This window comes from Vipera ursinii, assembly GCF_947247035.1.
Source record: "Vipera ursinii genome assembly, chromosome: 2".
Lineage (NCBI taxonomy): Eukaryota > Metazoa > Chordata > Lepidosauria > Squamata > Viperidae > Vipera > Vipera ursinii.
The window spans coordinates 224392686-224410930 of record NC_139513.1 but is presented as its reverse complement, the minus strand read 5'-3'; the positions used below and the strand labels follow the sequence as shown (position 1 = coordinate 224410930).

The 18245-nt window shown below is 42.7% G+C and overlaps 1 protein-coding gene across 3 annotated transcripts in view; it reads left to right on the top strand.

Moving 5' to 3' along the window:
* The first annotated feature begins 5586 nt into the window (after positions 1-5586).
* The window catches only part of SMARCA2 (SWI/SNF related BAF chromatin remodeling complex subunit ATPase 2), a 131688-nt gene continuing 119029 nt past the window's right edge, over positions 5587-18245 (top strand). For all 3 annotated transcript variants that reach the window (XM_083352521.1, XM_083352522.1, XM_083352524.1), the window contains exons 1-2: positions 5587-5766; positions 17351-17607. In XM_083352521.1, the coding sequence (XP_083208647.1) occupies positions 17383-17607 (225 nt within the window). In that variant the 5' untranslated portion in view covers positions 5587-5766; positions 17351-17382. The remainder of the gene's footprint in view (positions 5767-17350; positions 17608-18245) is intronic.

Genomic DNA, 18245 nt, shown 5'->3' with positions numbered 1-18245 from the left:
CAGCTACCTAGCAATTATTTTGCTTATGCCTTATATTTCTATGATAGTTTTACAATCTTCTCCGACATCTTCCTTGCTGAGAGTATGTTTTTGAGGGGATGCTTTGTAAAGGTTACTGAGGCTGAAAGAGTGACTGGCCAGCAGACAAAGTGACCTGAAGTGTTATCTGTACTTCACTCATTTTCAGCATAAGGGAAAATACCAGATTTGCAGATAAAAGTTTTATTATCCATTACAATTATCTTTTCTTCCAATAAAAGAAAATATATGCAGCTCAAGATTGAACTGTGGAGTCATTGGTGCTGAGCTAGGCTGTTTGCTTGTTTTGCTTGTTTGCTTGTTTTTCCTTATCTGACTAGGTAACATAATCAAGTGACATCTACAACTCAACTACAAGGTGTAAGGACAGCCACCATGTAGAAAAGGCAGTCAGAAGACTACTACAGCACATCCATGAATATCAGCTAGCAGACAGAAAACAGGATGAAAACTTCTTAATCTCACAACAGATGGACAGACTTAACCATACTTTTAATGGGGAACATACTAGACCAAGCTACATTCAGAAACACTAAGGCAGGGGTCCCCAAACCCCGATTCCTGGACCAGTACTGGGCCAACACATACAAGCAAAGCTCTATCCATGGGATGCAGGCAGCACACAAAACCACGCATCCTCCAGTCCCTGGGAAAAACCTCTCTCCATGGAACTGGTCCCTGGTGCCCAAAAGGTTGGGGACCTGTGCACTAAGGAGTACCTGGAAGTTTGGCATTCAGACAAATCAGCCATCAACAGACACATGAGGATAAGCCACATTTACAAATCAAAAGAAGCAATAAAAAAAATCTAAGAAGGAAACAAAAAGACCAGAATACATCCTCTCCAAAAACAGACATCCAAATACTCAGGGATTAGCTTTTACTATTTATTCAATTTGTATAGCTACCCATCTCAAATCCTTAACTCTGGATGGCAATCATAAAACCAGTTAAAACACAGTACATAAAGAAATTAAAGACAACTAGCAGCCAAGAGATCCATTGGTGTCAACATAATACCAGACAAGCAGAAAACAATACCCTAATCAAGAAACTATCAAGGAGAAAACCATTCCCACTAACACTGTCTGGGCATGCTACTATAGGTACTCCCTTGACTTACAACAGTTTGTTTAGTGACCAAAGTTACAATGGCACTCAAAAAAGTGACATGACCTTTTCCACACTCAATTGTAGTTGTAAGTCGAGGATTACCTGTAAATTTATTTATTTATTTTTTTAATTCCATTTATATCCCACCCTTCTCCGAAGACTCAGGGCGGCTTACAAGCTTAGCAGTAGCCTTCATTCTATGTATATGCCTGCTTATTAGGGCTTTCACACACACCCCAAGCGGCATTATTACAAAGTCAGCTTAATTGCCCCCAATAATCTGTGTCCTCATTTTACCTACCTCGGAAGGATGGAAGGCTGAGTCAACCTTGAGCCTGGTGGGACTCGAACCTGCACTAACTGCAGGCAGCTGGTGGAGGCATTAGCCCATATAAATATAAACAAGGAGCAAAATCCACACTCACTAGCAATGATGTTACCTACCGTGATAATGAAAAGCAAGCACACAGCCAAGCTCAACACCAAGGATTCCACAGTTCAACCCTCGGCTGCCTATATTCTCTTCTTTTCGGAAGAGAAGTTAATTGCAAATGAATACTCAAAACTTCCTGCCCCCTTATTTTATTTATTTGCAAAACTGGTGGGTTTTTTCTTATGCCAAGAATAAGCAAGAGAACGTTCAGGGACCTAATTCCACACTCACCAGCACCTTACCTTATCGCAGGGGTCTTCAAACTTGGCCCTTTTATGACTTGTGGACTTCAACTCCCAGAATTCCTCAGCCAGCTTTGCTGGCTGAGGAATTCTGGGAGTTGAAGTCCACAAGTCATAAAAGGGCCAAGTTTGAAGACCCCTGCCTTATCGGGTAATGAAAAGTCCGCAAAGCAAAACAACAACAACACACAAACCAACAACAACAATCATGCTGGGAGAGCATCAAGGAATCCACGATGAGCTTCCCTATTCAATGTCTGCCCGCTGCCCAAGCCACGTGTCAACAATTGCTACAAAACCAGCACTGGGCTGAAGTCAGGTTTGTTTCTCCCAGTCGCTTCGGCCTCCTCCTCCTCCTCCTCCTCCACCCCCCCGCCCCCCCACTTCCTTCCCCGACAACCCTGCAGCGGCAGGCACGGTTAAATTCCAGCACCTTCTTCACTTGACCCCCTCCTCCTCCTCCTCCTCCTCCCTCAACTCCTGGGATTCTCTCTCCTCTCCCTCTCTTCCGAAGGGGCTGACACATTCCAAAGATTCCCCTCCGATCCAAGCAGCTGAACCGCGGAGGGGGGAGGGCTGCGGAGAGAAACATACTAGAATCGTTCACACGCACACGCACACACACACGCGTCCACCACAACCGCCTCTGCCCGGAGGGTGGAGGCGGCGGCGGGGGGGGAAAGGGGTAGGGCAGGGGTCTTCAAACTTGGCCCTTGTATGACTTGTGGACTTCAACTCCCAGAATTCCTCAGCCAGCTTTGCTGGCTGAGGAATTCTGGGAGTTGAAGTCCACAAGTCAGAAAAGGGCCAAGTTTGAAGACCCCTGCGAGAAGGTAACGTGCTGGTGAGTGTGGAATTAGGTCCCTGAACGTTCTCTTGCTTATTCTTGGCATAAGAAAAAACCCACCAGTTTTGCAAAGAAACATACTAGAGAAACATACTAGAATCGTTCACACGCACACACACACACACGCGTCCACCACAACCGCCTCTGCCCGGAGGGCGGAGGCGGCGGCGTGGGGGAAAGGGGTAGGGCAGGGGTGTTCAAACTTGGCCCTTGTATGACTTGTGGACTTCAACTCCCAGAATTCCTCAGCCAGCAAAGCTGGCTGAGGAATTCTGGGAGTTGAAGTCCACAAGTCATACAAGGGCCAAGTTTGAAGACCCTGTAGGGGAAAGCAACCGCGCTCGCGCACTCCGACCAGGCTTCTCCACATTTTTGAGCCGCGGTAAAGCTCCGCCTCCACCAAGCTGCAGCTTTTGAGTGACAGAGCGCAGTAGCGAATCCGCCTTTCCGTTTCCTCTTCCGGACGGGAGCCGAGACTCGGGCTTTGCCCAGTCAGGCGCTTCCCCTTCCAGTACGGAGCGTCGGAATGGGAGAAAGCGGCCGAGCCGCCAGGCGGGGCGGGAGTTTAGGGAAGAGGAGGGAATGGCTGTCATCAATGAAGTCATATTCATAATCGAGTTCCCCTGGCAGGATCTGTACTCTGAGTGACTCATTAGAGAGGGAGAGATCTAAGCCCGCCACTCTTCCCCCCAGCAAGGTAAAGATGTGCTTGCAACTCCTCCCTCCCTTTCCTAATCATCCGCCGTTTGATATGCCTGCTATGTACTTGTTGTCGGGGTGTGTGTGTGTGTTGTGTTGGGGAAGAGAAGAATTTAGCCTGTGCATCCTCCTTTCCCCCCCCTCCCCCACCAATACAATACCCAAATAGACACCCCTGCCCCCCCCCACTTCATTTCCTCTGGCCACCAACAAGTCTCGTCTGGATCTCCTTTTTGCGCCTCCCTTTGCAGAGATCGCAAAAAAGCGTCAGAAGAAAGTTTTCGCGATCGTTCTTAATCCTCCTAATCCTCCTTTGGAAAAAGCGGCTGGGGAAAGAACATTTCCGGGAAGGGGGGGGGAAAGGGGGATGCCAGGCGCTGACTTTGTGAGTCAGCTGAAGCCGGAGAGAAAGTCGGGCAAGGGAAGAAGGGCTGGCTGCCGGTTGCAAAGCCAGACTCCGGCGAGGAATCAGTTGCACGCAGGATTTGCCTCCTAAACTGGGAGGGAGGGAGAGAGAGAGAGAGAGAGAGAGAGAGATTTTTTATTTATTTTAATTCCATTTACATCCCGCCCTTCTCCGAAGACTCAGGGCGGCTTACAATTTTAAAGCACAAATCAACGGGCTTAGCAATAGCCTTCATTCTATGTATATGCCTGCTTATTAGGGCTTTTGCACCACCACCACCCCCCCAAGCGGCATTATTACAAAGTCAGCTTATTGCCCCCAACAATCTGGGTCCTCAAGAGGCGAGGAGAGAGAGACAAGAGCCCGAAACGGATTGCCAGCAGGTAACAGGCAGGTCTGGGCGCGATGGAGCCGGTAGGTTAGCTTTGCCTCCTCTTGAACCCGTCTCTTGGATGCGCTGGGCTGTCTTTGGGGAATAGAAACAAGGCTGGCGGGGGGAAAGTCGGTCTTTACTCCTTCTTTCCCCCCCCCTCCCGCGCGTCTTCTTCTCCCCCTCCGGGAACTGTATTAAAGGCTCTGCTGGGGGAAATCGAGGCATGTGGCCGGCTGGGAGTGCTGGAAGTTCACGCGGCGTCCTGCTCCGGAGAAGGGAAAGGCTTGGCCCGGAGACAGGCGGGTTGCCTAGCCCAGCGTTTTCCAACCTTAGGAACTTGAAGATGCGTGGACTTCAACTCCCAGAATTCCCCAGCCAGCTATGCTGGCTGGGGAATTCTGGGAGTTGAAGTCCACGCATCTTCAAGTTCCTAAGGTTGGGAAACGCTGGCCTAGCCGCAGAAGATCCAGGCCACCTTCTTAGCCCGGCTCCGCCGCAGAGTTTTCCTCTGCGGTCGAGAAGCAGGAAAAGGGTGGGAATGCGATCGGCTCGGGAAAGGAGAGGTAGAAGCGTCGAAGCCAGGCAGGCCCAGCCCAGCTCCGGACCGTCTCGTCGCCTGCCTGCCGCCGAGAGTGCCCACGCGAGACCGGAGAGGTTCGGCAAATTGGGTGTGTGTGGGGGGGAGGGGGTCTGTGTTGGGAAGCCGGGAGTGGCGAAACCAGAAATCGGTGCGCTTTTTCGCTTCTTCAAAATATTCGGGGTTTCTTAGTGGTCTTAAAAGTCCACGGGTCCCCTTTGCTCTCTCTTCTGCACCCGTAGTTGCTGTGTCGCGGTGCGTGTCCCCCGAAGGTTGTCTGGCATTGCCGGGGTTTTGCGTCCTTCTTTCGCTCTCGCCGAAAAGCGATCTCTCTCGCCTCTGTTGTGCAAGATGCCCGACGCGGGCTTTTCCTTTTAGATCCTTCATTTTTTTTCCCAGGGGAGGGAGAAACCGCCGAGCATTTTATTTATTTCAAAAGTTGCTGAGTGACAATCTCAACCTTTGGGGCTGGGGGGTGGTGGTGGTGGTGGTGGGTGAGGCGTCGTCCCGCAGCCCGTGATCGGCGCGGAAACTCTTAACCTCCAGGCATGAATTTGGTTCAGATTCGGCCGGGAAAGAAGGAAAAAGTTGTGGGGGGGGGTCTTGGGGAGGAAGGTCGACGACTTAAGTGCCTGGAAGAGGAGGAGGAGGAGGAGGATTCCGCCCGAATGGTGCCGCTCTCTACTACTGGTGGCTGAGCATGCGAGCCAGCCAGGCTGGAGAAGTAGGAGGGTAAATGGAGCCAGCCTCTCTCGCTTGCTGGGAAGAGAGAGGAAGAGGCGAGGTTTTCGCGCTGGTTGGGGTGGATTCTTCTTCTCTTTTTTTTTTTCCTGTCTGTGCTCAGCAATGCAGAGAATCAGGAAGTCACCGCAGCCAAATAGGACTCTCGCTCTCACACAGACATGTTTGATCGTGGTGACATGATGACGGGGGGAGAGATAGGCCCCGATCTGCCCTGAAAGCTCGCGATCGGGCGCATCTGGCCTCTCACCCGCGGAGGCCGTGCCTAGATCTTCTTCGGGTGTCACTCCAGAAAGGTAAAGGTCTCTGCAGCCGTTGCTGTGGGAACCGGGTGTGGGAGGAAGGGAGAGAGAGAGAGAGAGAGAGACGGCGTGGGGGGAGGCTCTTTTCAACATGGACTCGGGATCGCCCACCGGGGAGGGTCGGAAACTTTCAAATCGGCTCGGCTAGATGGGCGCCCCGCCACTCGTGACTCTGCTCTCGGGTGGGGGGGGGCGCGGGTTGCGAATGGAGGCGGCCGGGCGTGTTGGCAAACGGAAACTTGAGGCCTATCGACTAACTCCAGCAAGAGTCTCTCTTGCCTCGCACACGCCACGTTGGCTAGCTGCGATCGGGTTGTGTATGTCAACGTGTGGGGGATCTCGGGGGCGACAGGCTCCTTCTCCGTTCAGACGTTTTCAATCCGAAGTTACAGAAACACTTGGCGCGTTTTGCCTTGCTCTCTTTAACTCAGAAGGCCCCGAATCCTCCTGCATTTGTTCCAGGCGCGATTTCAGAGCGTCGGTTGCAAACTGTTTCAGCTCCCTGAGATTATCGGCAATTTTCAACAGACAAGAGGAACTGATTAACTCCGCTGGGTAGTTTGTTTTTGTTTTGTTTTTAAAAAAAAACCAAATTGATTTCCGTACTTGCATTTTAATGTGATTGGGACGATTGTGTTTTCTTTTTTTTAAAAAAAAAACAAAAACAAAAAAAAACACCCCTACAACTATTTGAAAGTTGGGAAATGTTGCAGATTTGAAATGTGGGCCATTTGCATCAGTCAACTGCAGCCGCCGAAGTTGGTGAGCAATTATTTTCTGAGGCTACTTTATGTGTCTGTTTGTGTATGTGTTGTGTGTGAAGGTGGAGGCGGCAGGGGGGTGGGCTGTATGGTTAACATGGAATTTGACATTAGCAGTCTTGTTCTCTGGCCTTTTTTCTTTTGTATACTGTGTGCTTTAGCTCCTTCCCTTCTGTCTGCTTTAGTTCCAGCCACTAACTCCTGAGGTCTGCAAATGAATGGAGACCCAGCCTTCCATTCCTTTAGCTACATATTTGGAGGTGGGGCAGCCTTTGCTTTAGAGTTCACCTATTGTCATGCTAATTCAGGCACACTTTCTTTTGTGAATCCGATTGTCCTGTTATTCCCATTTGCTTAACCCCCCCCTTTCCCCCTTCCTCTAGAATCCCTTTGTTACTGCAGAGAGAGAAAAAAAATTATGTAACAGAAGGACTGAATTGGATACAGATTTTTATGTCCATCTGCAATTCATCAAACTTTGAAACCTAATAAATAACAATGATCCAATTCTATATGTTATGGGCATTTTAAAGCAAATTTGTAGTTAAGTGTATCAGTTAGCAAAGAAAGGTAAGCTTAACAGAGTTGAAGGTAATGATTAAATAATTACTTTTTAATGTTTGATTGAGCATCAGGTTATTGGTTATTTTATGGGCTTCATAGAAAGCTTGCACCACAACAGCATTTTCAAAATGACCTGAAATCTTTTCTTCTGTTAACTTCTGAAGTGGTTGCTGAACATTCCTTGTTAGTCAGTGCTTTGACTTGATGCTGGCAAATGAGGAGAAGTGTTGTAGCTAACATTTTTACATGGTTAGGGCTGGAAATACATATAGTATTTTCTTTTCGAAAATGGAATGAAATTAATACTCCCTTAACACAAAACAGACTCCTTTGGCTGATGTTGAACTTCAGATAACACAACAAATAGATATGGGTGGATGTTTTGTCTGCACTTTTAATTTTTTTCTCTTGAGCTAAATTTCTGAACATTGCTGCTGTAATCTCAGTAATCCAAGGACACTTTGCAGACTGGAATTTTTTTGTATACACTGACATTCAGTAAAGCAGCTTTTCCCAGCTTGATGATGACTCCCAATTGGGTTGCAATTCCTCACATTCCCAGCTTTCACAAACAAGAATTAGAGGAAGGAATCCAGACAGGAGAAGATAGCACTGTAGTATTCTCATTATATTCCTGTGAGGTTTTTTTTATCTTGTGTTAGGCAAACTTCAGGTGTATATTAGAAACAAAAAATAATAGACTGTTAACACTGTAAATCCTTCTAATATTATGGGCCACATCTAATGTAATGTGAGCAGGCTGTTTGTCTCCCTAAATCCCCCTTTACCTCTCCCTTATGCCTCCCAGGTGACTCCTAAGGGATTTGATGGGCTTGGGGATATAGGCAGCAGGCGAGCTTATGTGATAATAACTGGTTCAGTCTTTAAAGTGCCAAAATATTCTTTGTTGTTTTGCTGTTTCCAGGATACTGGAAACTATAGAATATAAATATTGCCTATGTTGTACAAACTGTAGATTGTGAGTATTGCCTTTGTGTTTCTGAATAAAAGCAGAAGACAGCAAATTTTAAATTCCTTAATGGGGTATTGAGCATTATTAAGATGCACTCATCTTTTAAACTTATCTTGTCCTTCTCTGGCCATCTTAACAACCAGAAACCTTTATTAACCATATTTACCAGATACTGGTGCAGTTTTGTGCTATTTCTTCTGCACCTGTCCACACACTGTTTTGCACCTCTGGTTGTTTTCCTTTCTGGTCTTACAGATATACATGAGCCAGAATATAGTGCTTAAGTAATTGGCCTCATAGTTGAGCAGAGAAGTATAATTCATTCCTTTTTAGCAATTCCCAAAGTAGATTATAGCCCAAATTTGAATCTTGTCTACTGTCAATAACACGTGCAAAATTTTGTACCTTGGTTGGTGGTGTTTCATGCTCCCCCTAGGGGCCTTGTCTGCAATTTGAAGAAACTACATGGATTGTTTTCAAAAACAATGATTATTTTATTCCTTTTGTGACTTAAGCTTGGAAGTAATTAGTGTTCTCTTACTGGATAGTCAACCAGTTTGCTACTAAAATGGAGACAGAGACACTAGGCATGCCTTTAAAATTAGAATTAAAGATGTATAGGAACAGTTAAGATGATAGCTTCCCATGTGTTTAATATTTTTCACATAACATTACTAGAAAGCTTTGGGACCGAATGCATAATTTTTGTAGCAAGATGTTCTCCCTTGATCTAGATACTGCTTTGTTTCCTGGGATTGCTTGTACAGTGAATCTTGCCAACTAATCACATGGAAAGATTTATTCTTGGCCTCCAATGAGTGGTTAACTTCAAAGCTGCCCTAATGTTCTTGTAGCATAAGTTTGCTCCTAGTGGCTGGTCTTTATGTAGCTAAGGAAAGGAACAAACCTTTGCATACAATTAACTGTATTTCTCTGGATTACTTTGAGAGCACCTTCACCCATGTTCTTCAGCAATATACTGTAACAACCCACAAATTCAATGTTGACACAGGTCTTCAAAGTCCTGAGTCAGACAACACAAAAGTATACATATTGATTAGACTGTTTGATGTTGGTTCATTGAAGAATAAGAAGACATGGACCGTTAGAAGCCTGCTATTATGTTTAATTGCAAACAATCCTGTTCTTTTGAAAAATAACTTTTAAAGTAAGGCAATGAAAAATTCTTTCTGATCTCAAACCTCTATATTTCAATATGTATTGATATCAGGAGGTAGATGAAGGGACAGCTAAAAGAGAAGTACTTGGAGAAACTTTGAATTACAGCTTCAAGTGATTCTTTTTAGAGCGCAGATTTCAAAAATGAATTAAAATCTGAAACATTAATGACAGAAGTCAATGATATCTGTCTATCACACTCTGATTTACTGGAAGTACTCTTTATTATCTAAAGATTGTATGGCTAATTCTTGACTAGTGCAGATTTATTGTAAAACACCAACTTTCCAAGTAAGGCAGAGAAATAATGTACAATAATTGCAATTCTAGTGACATAATATAATTGCAGTGGCGTTCTACATGGAATGGAATCTGTATTATAAATGCCCTACCTTGTTATGCATCTGCTGCAGTAGCATGCCTTAGATTTGTGTGTTGTCTCCTCTTCCATTCCTTCAAGCCAGCAGTAATTACGTTAATCCCCCACCCCTTTTTCCATACTCCATTTTTTAATTACAACCCAGTCCTTAATTACATTTTAAACTTATAAACCAGTGTTCCCAATTGTGTCACTTTCCATATTGTGTTGGCTTTTAATTCTCAGGCGGTACAGTTTACATATCTGAATGTTGTAGATTTCCCAAAACTGGGAAATGTTCTCCTATCACCTAGGCCGAGAGCCTGCTTCTCCACACTGTATTGCTAAACTGTAATACAGTTGTGAATCACAGCATCCTGTCACCTGCCTTAGAGCTAATTTATGTTGAATCCTTTACAGTTACTCTTATTTTTCCCTCGATAGAGGATGTCATGAGGGTGTTATTTTGGGAAATGGCAAAGCTATTTTGTAGGACAAGAAGGAAAAGTGAAATTGCATCTGGACTCTGTTGTTAGGTCCTAGCATGGAAACAGCTTCTCTTGACCACATCATGAACAAAGGGTTATTTAAAGGAAGTGGGGGGAAATCTTTGTGGCTTATTGCCTGCTTTTCCTGTATTGGGGGCTATTTTAATTGCAATTGCTACAAAAGTACTTGAGTAGGATTGGACATAGGGGAAAGGGAGAGAACGGGATTGGGCTACCAATAAGAAAGTTAAATACAAGTAGTCCTTGACTTACTACCATAACTGGGCCCAGAATTTCTCTTGGTAAGCAAGACAAGTGAGTTTCGCCCCCATTTTATGACCTTTCTTGCCTTAGTTGTTAAGTGAGTGTCTGCAGTTGTTAAGTTAGTAACATGACTGTATGGTGAATTTGGCTTTCCCATTGACTTTGCTTGTCAGAAGGTAGCAAAAACTGATCACATGACCCCAGGACACTGCAGCCATCATAAATGCATGTCAGTTGCCAAGCATTTGAATTTTGATCATGTGCTGCAACACTTGTAAGTGTGAAAAACAGTCATTTTTCCAGTGCCGTTGTAACTTGGGTCACTAAATGGTTGTAAGTCAAGGACTGATTGTACAGTAAAGTTAATGTCATATGATGTCTCTGCCTTTCTGGATTTGGTGTGTTTGTGAGAGAGAGGGGTGGGAGAGAGAGAGAGAGAGAAACCTTAACAGAAAAATGGTTAAAAAGAACCATTTTTTATTACATTGGTATCTCCATTCTCATTACAACTTCTTGCTACAGTATCTCTGTTTTTCAAAATCTGCTGGATGAGATTTTTGGAATAGGGTTAAATATAAAGAATATATTGAATAATGGAGAAGAGTCCTGAATAAAGCGTGTTTCGCTCTCCCAAAGGGCCAAATGTAATACTGTACATGTTTTTCAGTCATTTCCTGTGATACAACTTCTACATGCAATTTAAAAAGTTAGTCTGAAAGTTGTCCTAATGTGGCGCTGTTAAATGCCATTTTATGAATGTAGGACTCCATAGGTTACCATATCTAATACAATACAGGTACTCTTTGGTTAACTATGGCAGTGGGGATCCAGATTTCCATTGCTAAGCAATGCGGTTGTGAAGTATGATGATATTGACCGTGTTGCTTAGTGACAGAAGTTCCTGCACTTCCCAGTTGTAATTGTTAAGCAAATTGCATGTTGTTAAACAAGGATTTCAATCATTCCCATTCCTGCTGCTTTCCTTATTGACTTTGCTTGTAAGTAGCCAACAAAGAAGGTCACAAATGTTGGCCATGTGACTACAGGGATGCTGAGATGGTTGGAACTTCGAGGATTGATGGTAAGTATCACTCGTTCAACGCCAGTGCAAGTTCAGTGCTGAATGATTTGTCATTAAACAAGGACCACCTGAATTTATGACAGCTGCAGTGTCCCAGGGTCATGTGATCACCTTTTGCAACCTTCTGATAAGCAAAGTCAGTGGGGAAGCCAGATTCACCATACAGTTATGTTACTAACTTGACAATTTGACAGACTCAAACACTGGGCGCTATCTAACAAAATGAAATTCAATGGTGAAAAAAGTAAGGTTCTACATTTAGGCAGGAAAAATCAAATGCACAGGTATAGTATAGGTGGTACCTTGCTCAATAGTAGTAACTGTGAGAGGGATCTCAGAGTCCTAGTAGACAATCACTTCAATATGAGCCAGCAGTGTGCTGCAGCTGCCAAAAAAGCCAACACAGTGCTAGGCTGCATTAACAGAGGGATAGAATCAAGATCAAGTGAAGTACTAATACCACTTTACAATGCTTTGGTAAGGCCACACCTGGAATACTGCATCCAGTTTTGGTCACAACGATATAAAAAAGATGTAGAGACTCTAGAAAGGGTACAGAGAAGAGCAACAAAGATGATTGGGGGACTGGAGGCTAAAACATAGGGAACGGTTGCTGGAATTGGGTATGTGTAGTTTAACGAAGAGAAGGGTGAGGGGTGACATGATAGCAGTGTTCCAATATTTCAGGGGCTGCCACAAAGAAGAGCGAGTCAAGCTATTCTCCAAAGCACCTGAAAGCAGGACAAGAAGCAACGGATGGAAACTAGTCAAGGAGAGAAGCAACCTAGAACTAAGGAGAAACTTCCTGACAGTTAGAACAATTAACCAGTGGAACAACCTGCCTCCAGAAGTGGTGAATGCTCCAACACTGGAAGTTTTTAAGAAGAGCCTGGACAGCCATTTGCCTGAAATGATATAGGGTTTCCTGCCTGAGCAGGGGGTTGGACTAGATGACCTCCAAGGTCCCTTCCCTTCCTCCTCCTCCTCCTCCTCATTATTATTATTATTTGCAGACATTTACTTAACAACACTGGCAAGAAAGGTTGTAAATTAGGGCCAAAATCAACACACATTTCAGTTAGCAACAAAAATATTGGGCTGAATTGCGGTCGTACGTTGAAGAGTACCTGTATATGTATATGTCTGTCTTTGTTTTAGGTAGACCTTTGGTCTTTTGCTGTTAAGTGGTTTGGTTTTATTTTATAATTCTGGCAACGTATCGGTAATATAAATTATGCTGATAGTCTTCCTCATGTGAACAGACCTTTGTCGTGAATTGTTCATGGCTTGAGACATTCTGTTTTGCAGTCTCTATTTCAAAGGGAGACATGCCACTGTAGGCTAAATGTGTGCAAGAAAAAAGAATCTTAATTTAAAATGTGTTTAAAGGAAAAGCCACAAAGTGATTCTGGCCATTACATTTATCTCTTCCTTTTCATCTGGCTTCCTTTTCATCTGGCTTTTTCTTCTTCTCCCCCCCCCTCATCTGTACTTACAGTAATAACTTCTCTGATGAAACTTGGGAGATTTTCACAAGTGGGAGCAATTGCTATATTTGTATAGGTATTTTTTCTGCTAGTACTCTATATCTGTATTAGTAGGGTTTCTGGAACATAATGAAAACCATCCAGATCTCGGCATCCCTGAGAGATGGGCCAATTTCCCCAGAATAATCTAACAGATGTGGTTATATCATATGCTGGGAACACTAGAAAGAGCACATGGTGAGATGTAAGTGCTGGGAGCAATGGTGGCTGGCACTGCATGAAAGTAATGTAACTTATATTGTAGGCTTGGTTTGTGTGAAGAGACTGATGCTCAAAATTCAGTCACTCCATTAAAAGAATTACAGCAGTTCGGGCTGCAATGCTTCCATTTTATGTAAATGCAGGCAGATTTTGCACTTCCTGATAACTGAAATGCTATGTTGTTAGTGCCCATTTGTGCAATGAATGCCACTTTTCACAAGAAAATGCTTTTCGTTTAAGATTTACATGCAACTTAGGCCTGTCCTCAAGCATGATACTGGATTAATTGATCCAATTTGGGAAGAAAATGAACAAAACTCTGTGCATAGAACACAAAGCAGTATTACTTCTCCAAGCTTACAGTCAATGACCACCAATATTTTTAATAGATAATCTTGCATGTGGTGGCGTAGTAGTTTGCAGTATTGCAAGCTAACTCTGCCCACAGCCAAGAATTCAATCCTGACCGGTTTAAGGTTGACTCAGCCTTCTTTCCTTCCTAGGACCCAGATTGTTGGGGGAAATATGCTGACCTTGCAAACTGCTCAGAGAATAGGGTAAAACGCTATGGAGTGATATATAAGCCTGTTATTGCTATTGCTGAAGCCTTAGTGGTATCTCCAAGATCCTGTGCTTTCATCTGAATGACAGAAGCAATGTTGTGCTTTCGTTGTACAAACTTCTTTCCTGCTCTATATTGTGTGCAATTGTGTCTATACAAGTGGGAAGGAACTTGTGCCATAATAATATGACCTCGTTTCAGTTATTTGGCCTCCCCTCCCCCCTCCCAAGATCCCTTTGTAGATGCCTCTGGAATATGGAGTAGTTCTTCAAATACAGTAAGAGCAGGTTGTGTACAACGCAGAAATAATGCTATCCTATGAAGTTGAACAAAAAAATATTGAAACAATTAGACAAGGTATTCATTCTACTGAAGGGGCTTATTTGATGGGGGGGGGAACTGAAGAGTTGCCTCCAGAATTCAATTATAGCACAATTCTAACAGTTGGAAAGGTGTTCACACTTTTTAGCCATTTAATGTGGTAGTTTTAGATGTTATGCCGAAGCAGTTTTCAACTTAGTGGTACTATGGTTAACATTTACCAAAACGATTTACTAGTCACTAGAGTAAGTTTAGGGACACGGTGGCTCAGTGGGTTAGGATGCTGAGCTTCTCGATCAGAAGATCGGCAGTTTGGCGGGTCGAATCCCGAGTGCCGCGTAACAGAGTGAGCCCCTGTTACTCGTCCCAGCTTCTGCCAACCTAGCAGTTCGAAAGCACGTAAAAATGCAAGTAGAAAAATAGGGACCACTCCGGTGGGAAGATAACAGCGTTCTGTGCGCCTTTGGTGTCTAGTCATGCCGGCCACATGACCACGGAGACGTCCTCGGACAAGCGCTGGCTCTTCGGCTTTGAAACAGAGATGAGCAATGGCCCCTAGAGTCGGAAACGACTAGCACGCATGTGCGGGGGAACCTTTACCTTTTACCTTTTTAGAGTAAGTTTGCAGTGCACACTGTTTGCAGACAATGCAAGGCTGATTGCAGGCTTTGGTTAAAACACAGCGTGTTGCTTCTAAGGATAGTAATATGAAGGGACTGCTTAAACTGATAGCAGTTTACTTTAATTTTTCCTCCAGAATTTTGGGCATTTTGATACATAGAAAAGGAAACCTAATGGCCTTCCATACGTTACTGTACAGTAACTTCCAGCAACCCTCACCACTGCCTAGGCTGGATGGGATTGCTAGAAGTTGTTCTTTTGTGAGCCACAGAACATCGTTATTTTAGAGTGCCCCCTGCCCCACCAAAGTTTCCTTGCAGGTACCATGTAATTGACCTAGTAGGTACGGTTATGTACATATAAAGCAAATCCCTTTGTGACAATGGTTAGTACTATGTGGCACAGATTAGTCCCTGGGGCATTCTGTATCTTTGTTTAAAACTTCAGAGGTAATTCTGTATCTTGCCCTGCAAGGAATGAGCTTCCAAGACAGTTTATTTCAAACGGAGTTTCTCTTGAATATGAAGTGAATGACCACTCTTTTCTGTCTTATCAGAGAAAAGCATGGTATTAAGGCATAGGAATATGAAGTTTTAAAACAATTTAGTAAAACTGTTGAGTTTTGTTGCATATTCAGGCGCTCTGTTAAGTCACTAATCCTGATTTAAAAAATCAAATATCGGGTCCATTTCTTGTCAGCTTCGGGGGAATTAGTTCCCCAATTGTTAGGACCCCTTAACCTGGTGGATATATTCATGTCAGAGGTCATTTCTGAAAGTAGCAGCTGAGTTGCTTAGTCTGACAGGGTACCTGCTAAGAACTAGCCCTGCTATTGCTAGATTGGATTTTATTAAGTAGCCTTCAGCCTGAAACTTTGGGGCAAGAACAAATCTTTGTACTTAGCAGTTGTAGGAACTTCCAGCTAATAATTATTTCCCTTTCCATAACTTGTATGACACCTTATAAATTTGCCTGCCTCTCACTTCAGAATTAGGACAGAGTGGGCATTTTTCAGGAGCATGCAGCTCCTGAAAATGTCATTTTCCATTTCCTCTCATAAAACTCTTGAAATATCATCACCTTTCAGTGATGCCACCTGCAGCTTTTAGGCTGCGAATATTGTCTACTTGGCTTAATATATGTGGCAGCAAAGATGAGGTAATTTACGGACATGTTGGATTTCAAGTCCCATCACCTCTCAACTTGCATGACTTTTGATATTTATATATTTATTTTGTTTTATCATCAAGAAAAAAATAAAAAAAAAATAAACATACATCCAATACTAAATACTACAAAAAAGAAAAACAAATAACCCAGATATCAAATAAATTTAAAATTAAATATAAATATATAAAATCCACCTTACCTGGATGCTGAGAAAGGGAAAAAACCCCAAGAAAACTGACAAATTCTCCTCATTACATAATGGGTCTACAAATAATTATCAGCTTTCCCATCCTGATTTAACAAAAATACTATATTAAATAAACAAATATTCCAAGTGAGGGGATCTCTATCTGATAATCAAACCAACCCAACACTGGATCATAGAATTTTTTTTTTTTAAAAAAGCAAAAAACAAAACAGCCAACAGGTTAACCCAAGCATTACACTAATCTTCAGATCCTTCTGTTAACCATGTGTTATTGTATTTGACATGTAGAAAGTCCATAAACGACATCCAGTCTCTTATAAAACTAGTCCATTGTCTTTAATCAAAGCATCTCTGCTCATTCAGATTAACTTGCATGACTTTTGAAAGTCAACACATCCAGAGGGCTCCAGAGTGGGGAATGCTAATTTTACATGATATCCTTGCAAAAAGCAGAGTATTTGTAAGATGAGTTATTCTGAGCAAAAATGTGCCCCATTGAGTGAAGAAAAACTCTGCTTTCCTTTTTTGAGAGTTTGCTTTCAACTGAAATTCAGTTTGGTAGGAGAAGGAAGGAGTATTAGGTATTTTCACCTCCTTGAATTATTTATAAAAAAAAATAAAGATGGGATAAAACTAAATAAATAAATGCCATACGATTGCAGTCCTTGGGAATGTATAACACAGGGTGTATCAAATATTCATTAAGTTTGTAGCATGTCTTTATATTGCTTGACGTAAAAAGGCAATAACACATGCTTTGGCATTAATTGTTTTTGTCTAGACAATCACTTTTTCTGACAGATACAAACATACACTCGGAATGACATTGTTATTGCTTGTTTATCCTTGTATTTATTACACTGTATAGTTAATTGTTAATAAGGAGATGGGGAATTTGAGAATCATGGTATTTATAAGAGCTGCCTTAAATAAAAAGGAATTTAGTGACTTTCTTTTGAAAACCTGATAATTCTTATTTATTTGGGTATATATTTTATATAATCTTCCTTTCAGTGCAAGACTCCCAAGGTGATGTTTAATTTAAAAAACAAGCAAACCATGTATTATAATTTTCTTCCAAAAGACTCAATTTATTTTAGCCCTGTTTCAGAGAGTGGACTCCCGACATAAATGAGTAATTTCACTTTGACATATATTTTATTTTGATATAGAACCACTTGATGTTCATGCGCAAATTATTTCTTTAAATGTCATATATCTTGCTTTCCTAGTGGCGAACAACCTAAATTTAGATGTATTCTTTTTTACCTTCACTACAGCTTGATCACTGATTCCAAGAGAGACAGAGTAGATGTCTACACCAACTGATCCTACTACAATGCCTCATCCAGGCCCTTCACCAGGGCCAGGCCCATCTCCAGGACCGATCCTAGGTCCCAGCCCAGGACCTGGGCCGTCACCAAGCTCAGTACATAGCATGATGGGACCAAGTCCTGGACCTCCAAGTGTTCCACATCCAATGCCATCTATGGGACCGGGTGATTATTCACAGGAAGGCATGCACCAAATGCATAAAGTAAGTATTACTATCAAATGTTTCACATTCTGCGTACAGAACAATTGTGATGGAAAACTAAAACTTATTTTGTCATCCTAAATATTGCTATCAGTTTTACATATTCAAATCGTTCATTAAGTGCTGTGATCTTGAGGTGTGAATTCCAGAGCATAAATTAAGACTTGCTTGTGGCAGTTGTGGTTAATGTTCCTCAGTGAGATAATTTAATTTAGCATACTTTGGAGTACATATGTTTAAATTCAGTACAGCATTCTTTGAAGTGAACATGTGTATGATTCACTTTTTTTGGGGGGGGGGGGGAAAGGATACTATTTTAGAAGATAAAAACAGAATATTTCATTTTAAGACTCGCCTCATTCAAATAGGCACTAGCTTCTTCTTATCCTATGGAATTTTATAGTAACAACATTTAATATCCAGGAATTATGACAGTGCAGTATTCTGCTCATAATATAGGTTTCTAAATGCAGTAGTGTCTTAGGAAAATAAGACCACATCCAATACTGTAATGTAGAATGGTATCAAATTAAATTGGAGATTTTCTTTCTTTTCCTTCTTTATTTGGTGTTCTCTCTCTTTCTATTATGGTTATATAAGATTTATTTTATTTATTTAAAACATTTATATAGCCACCC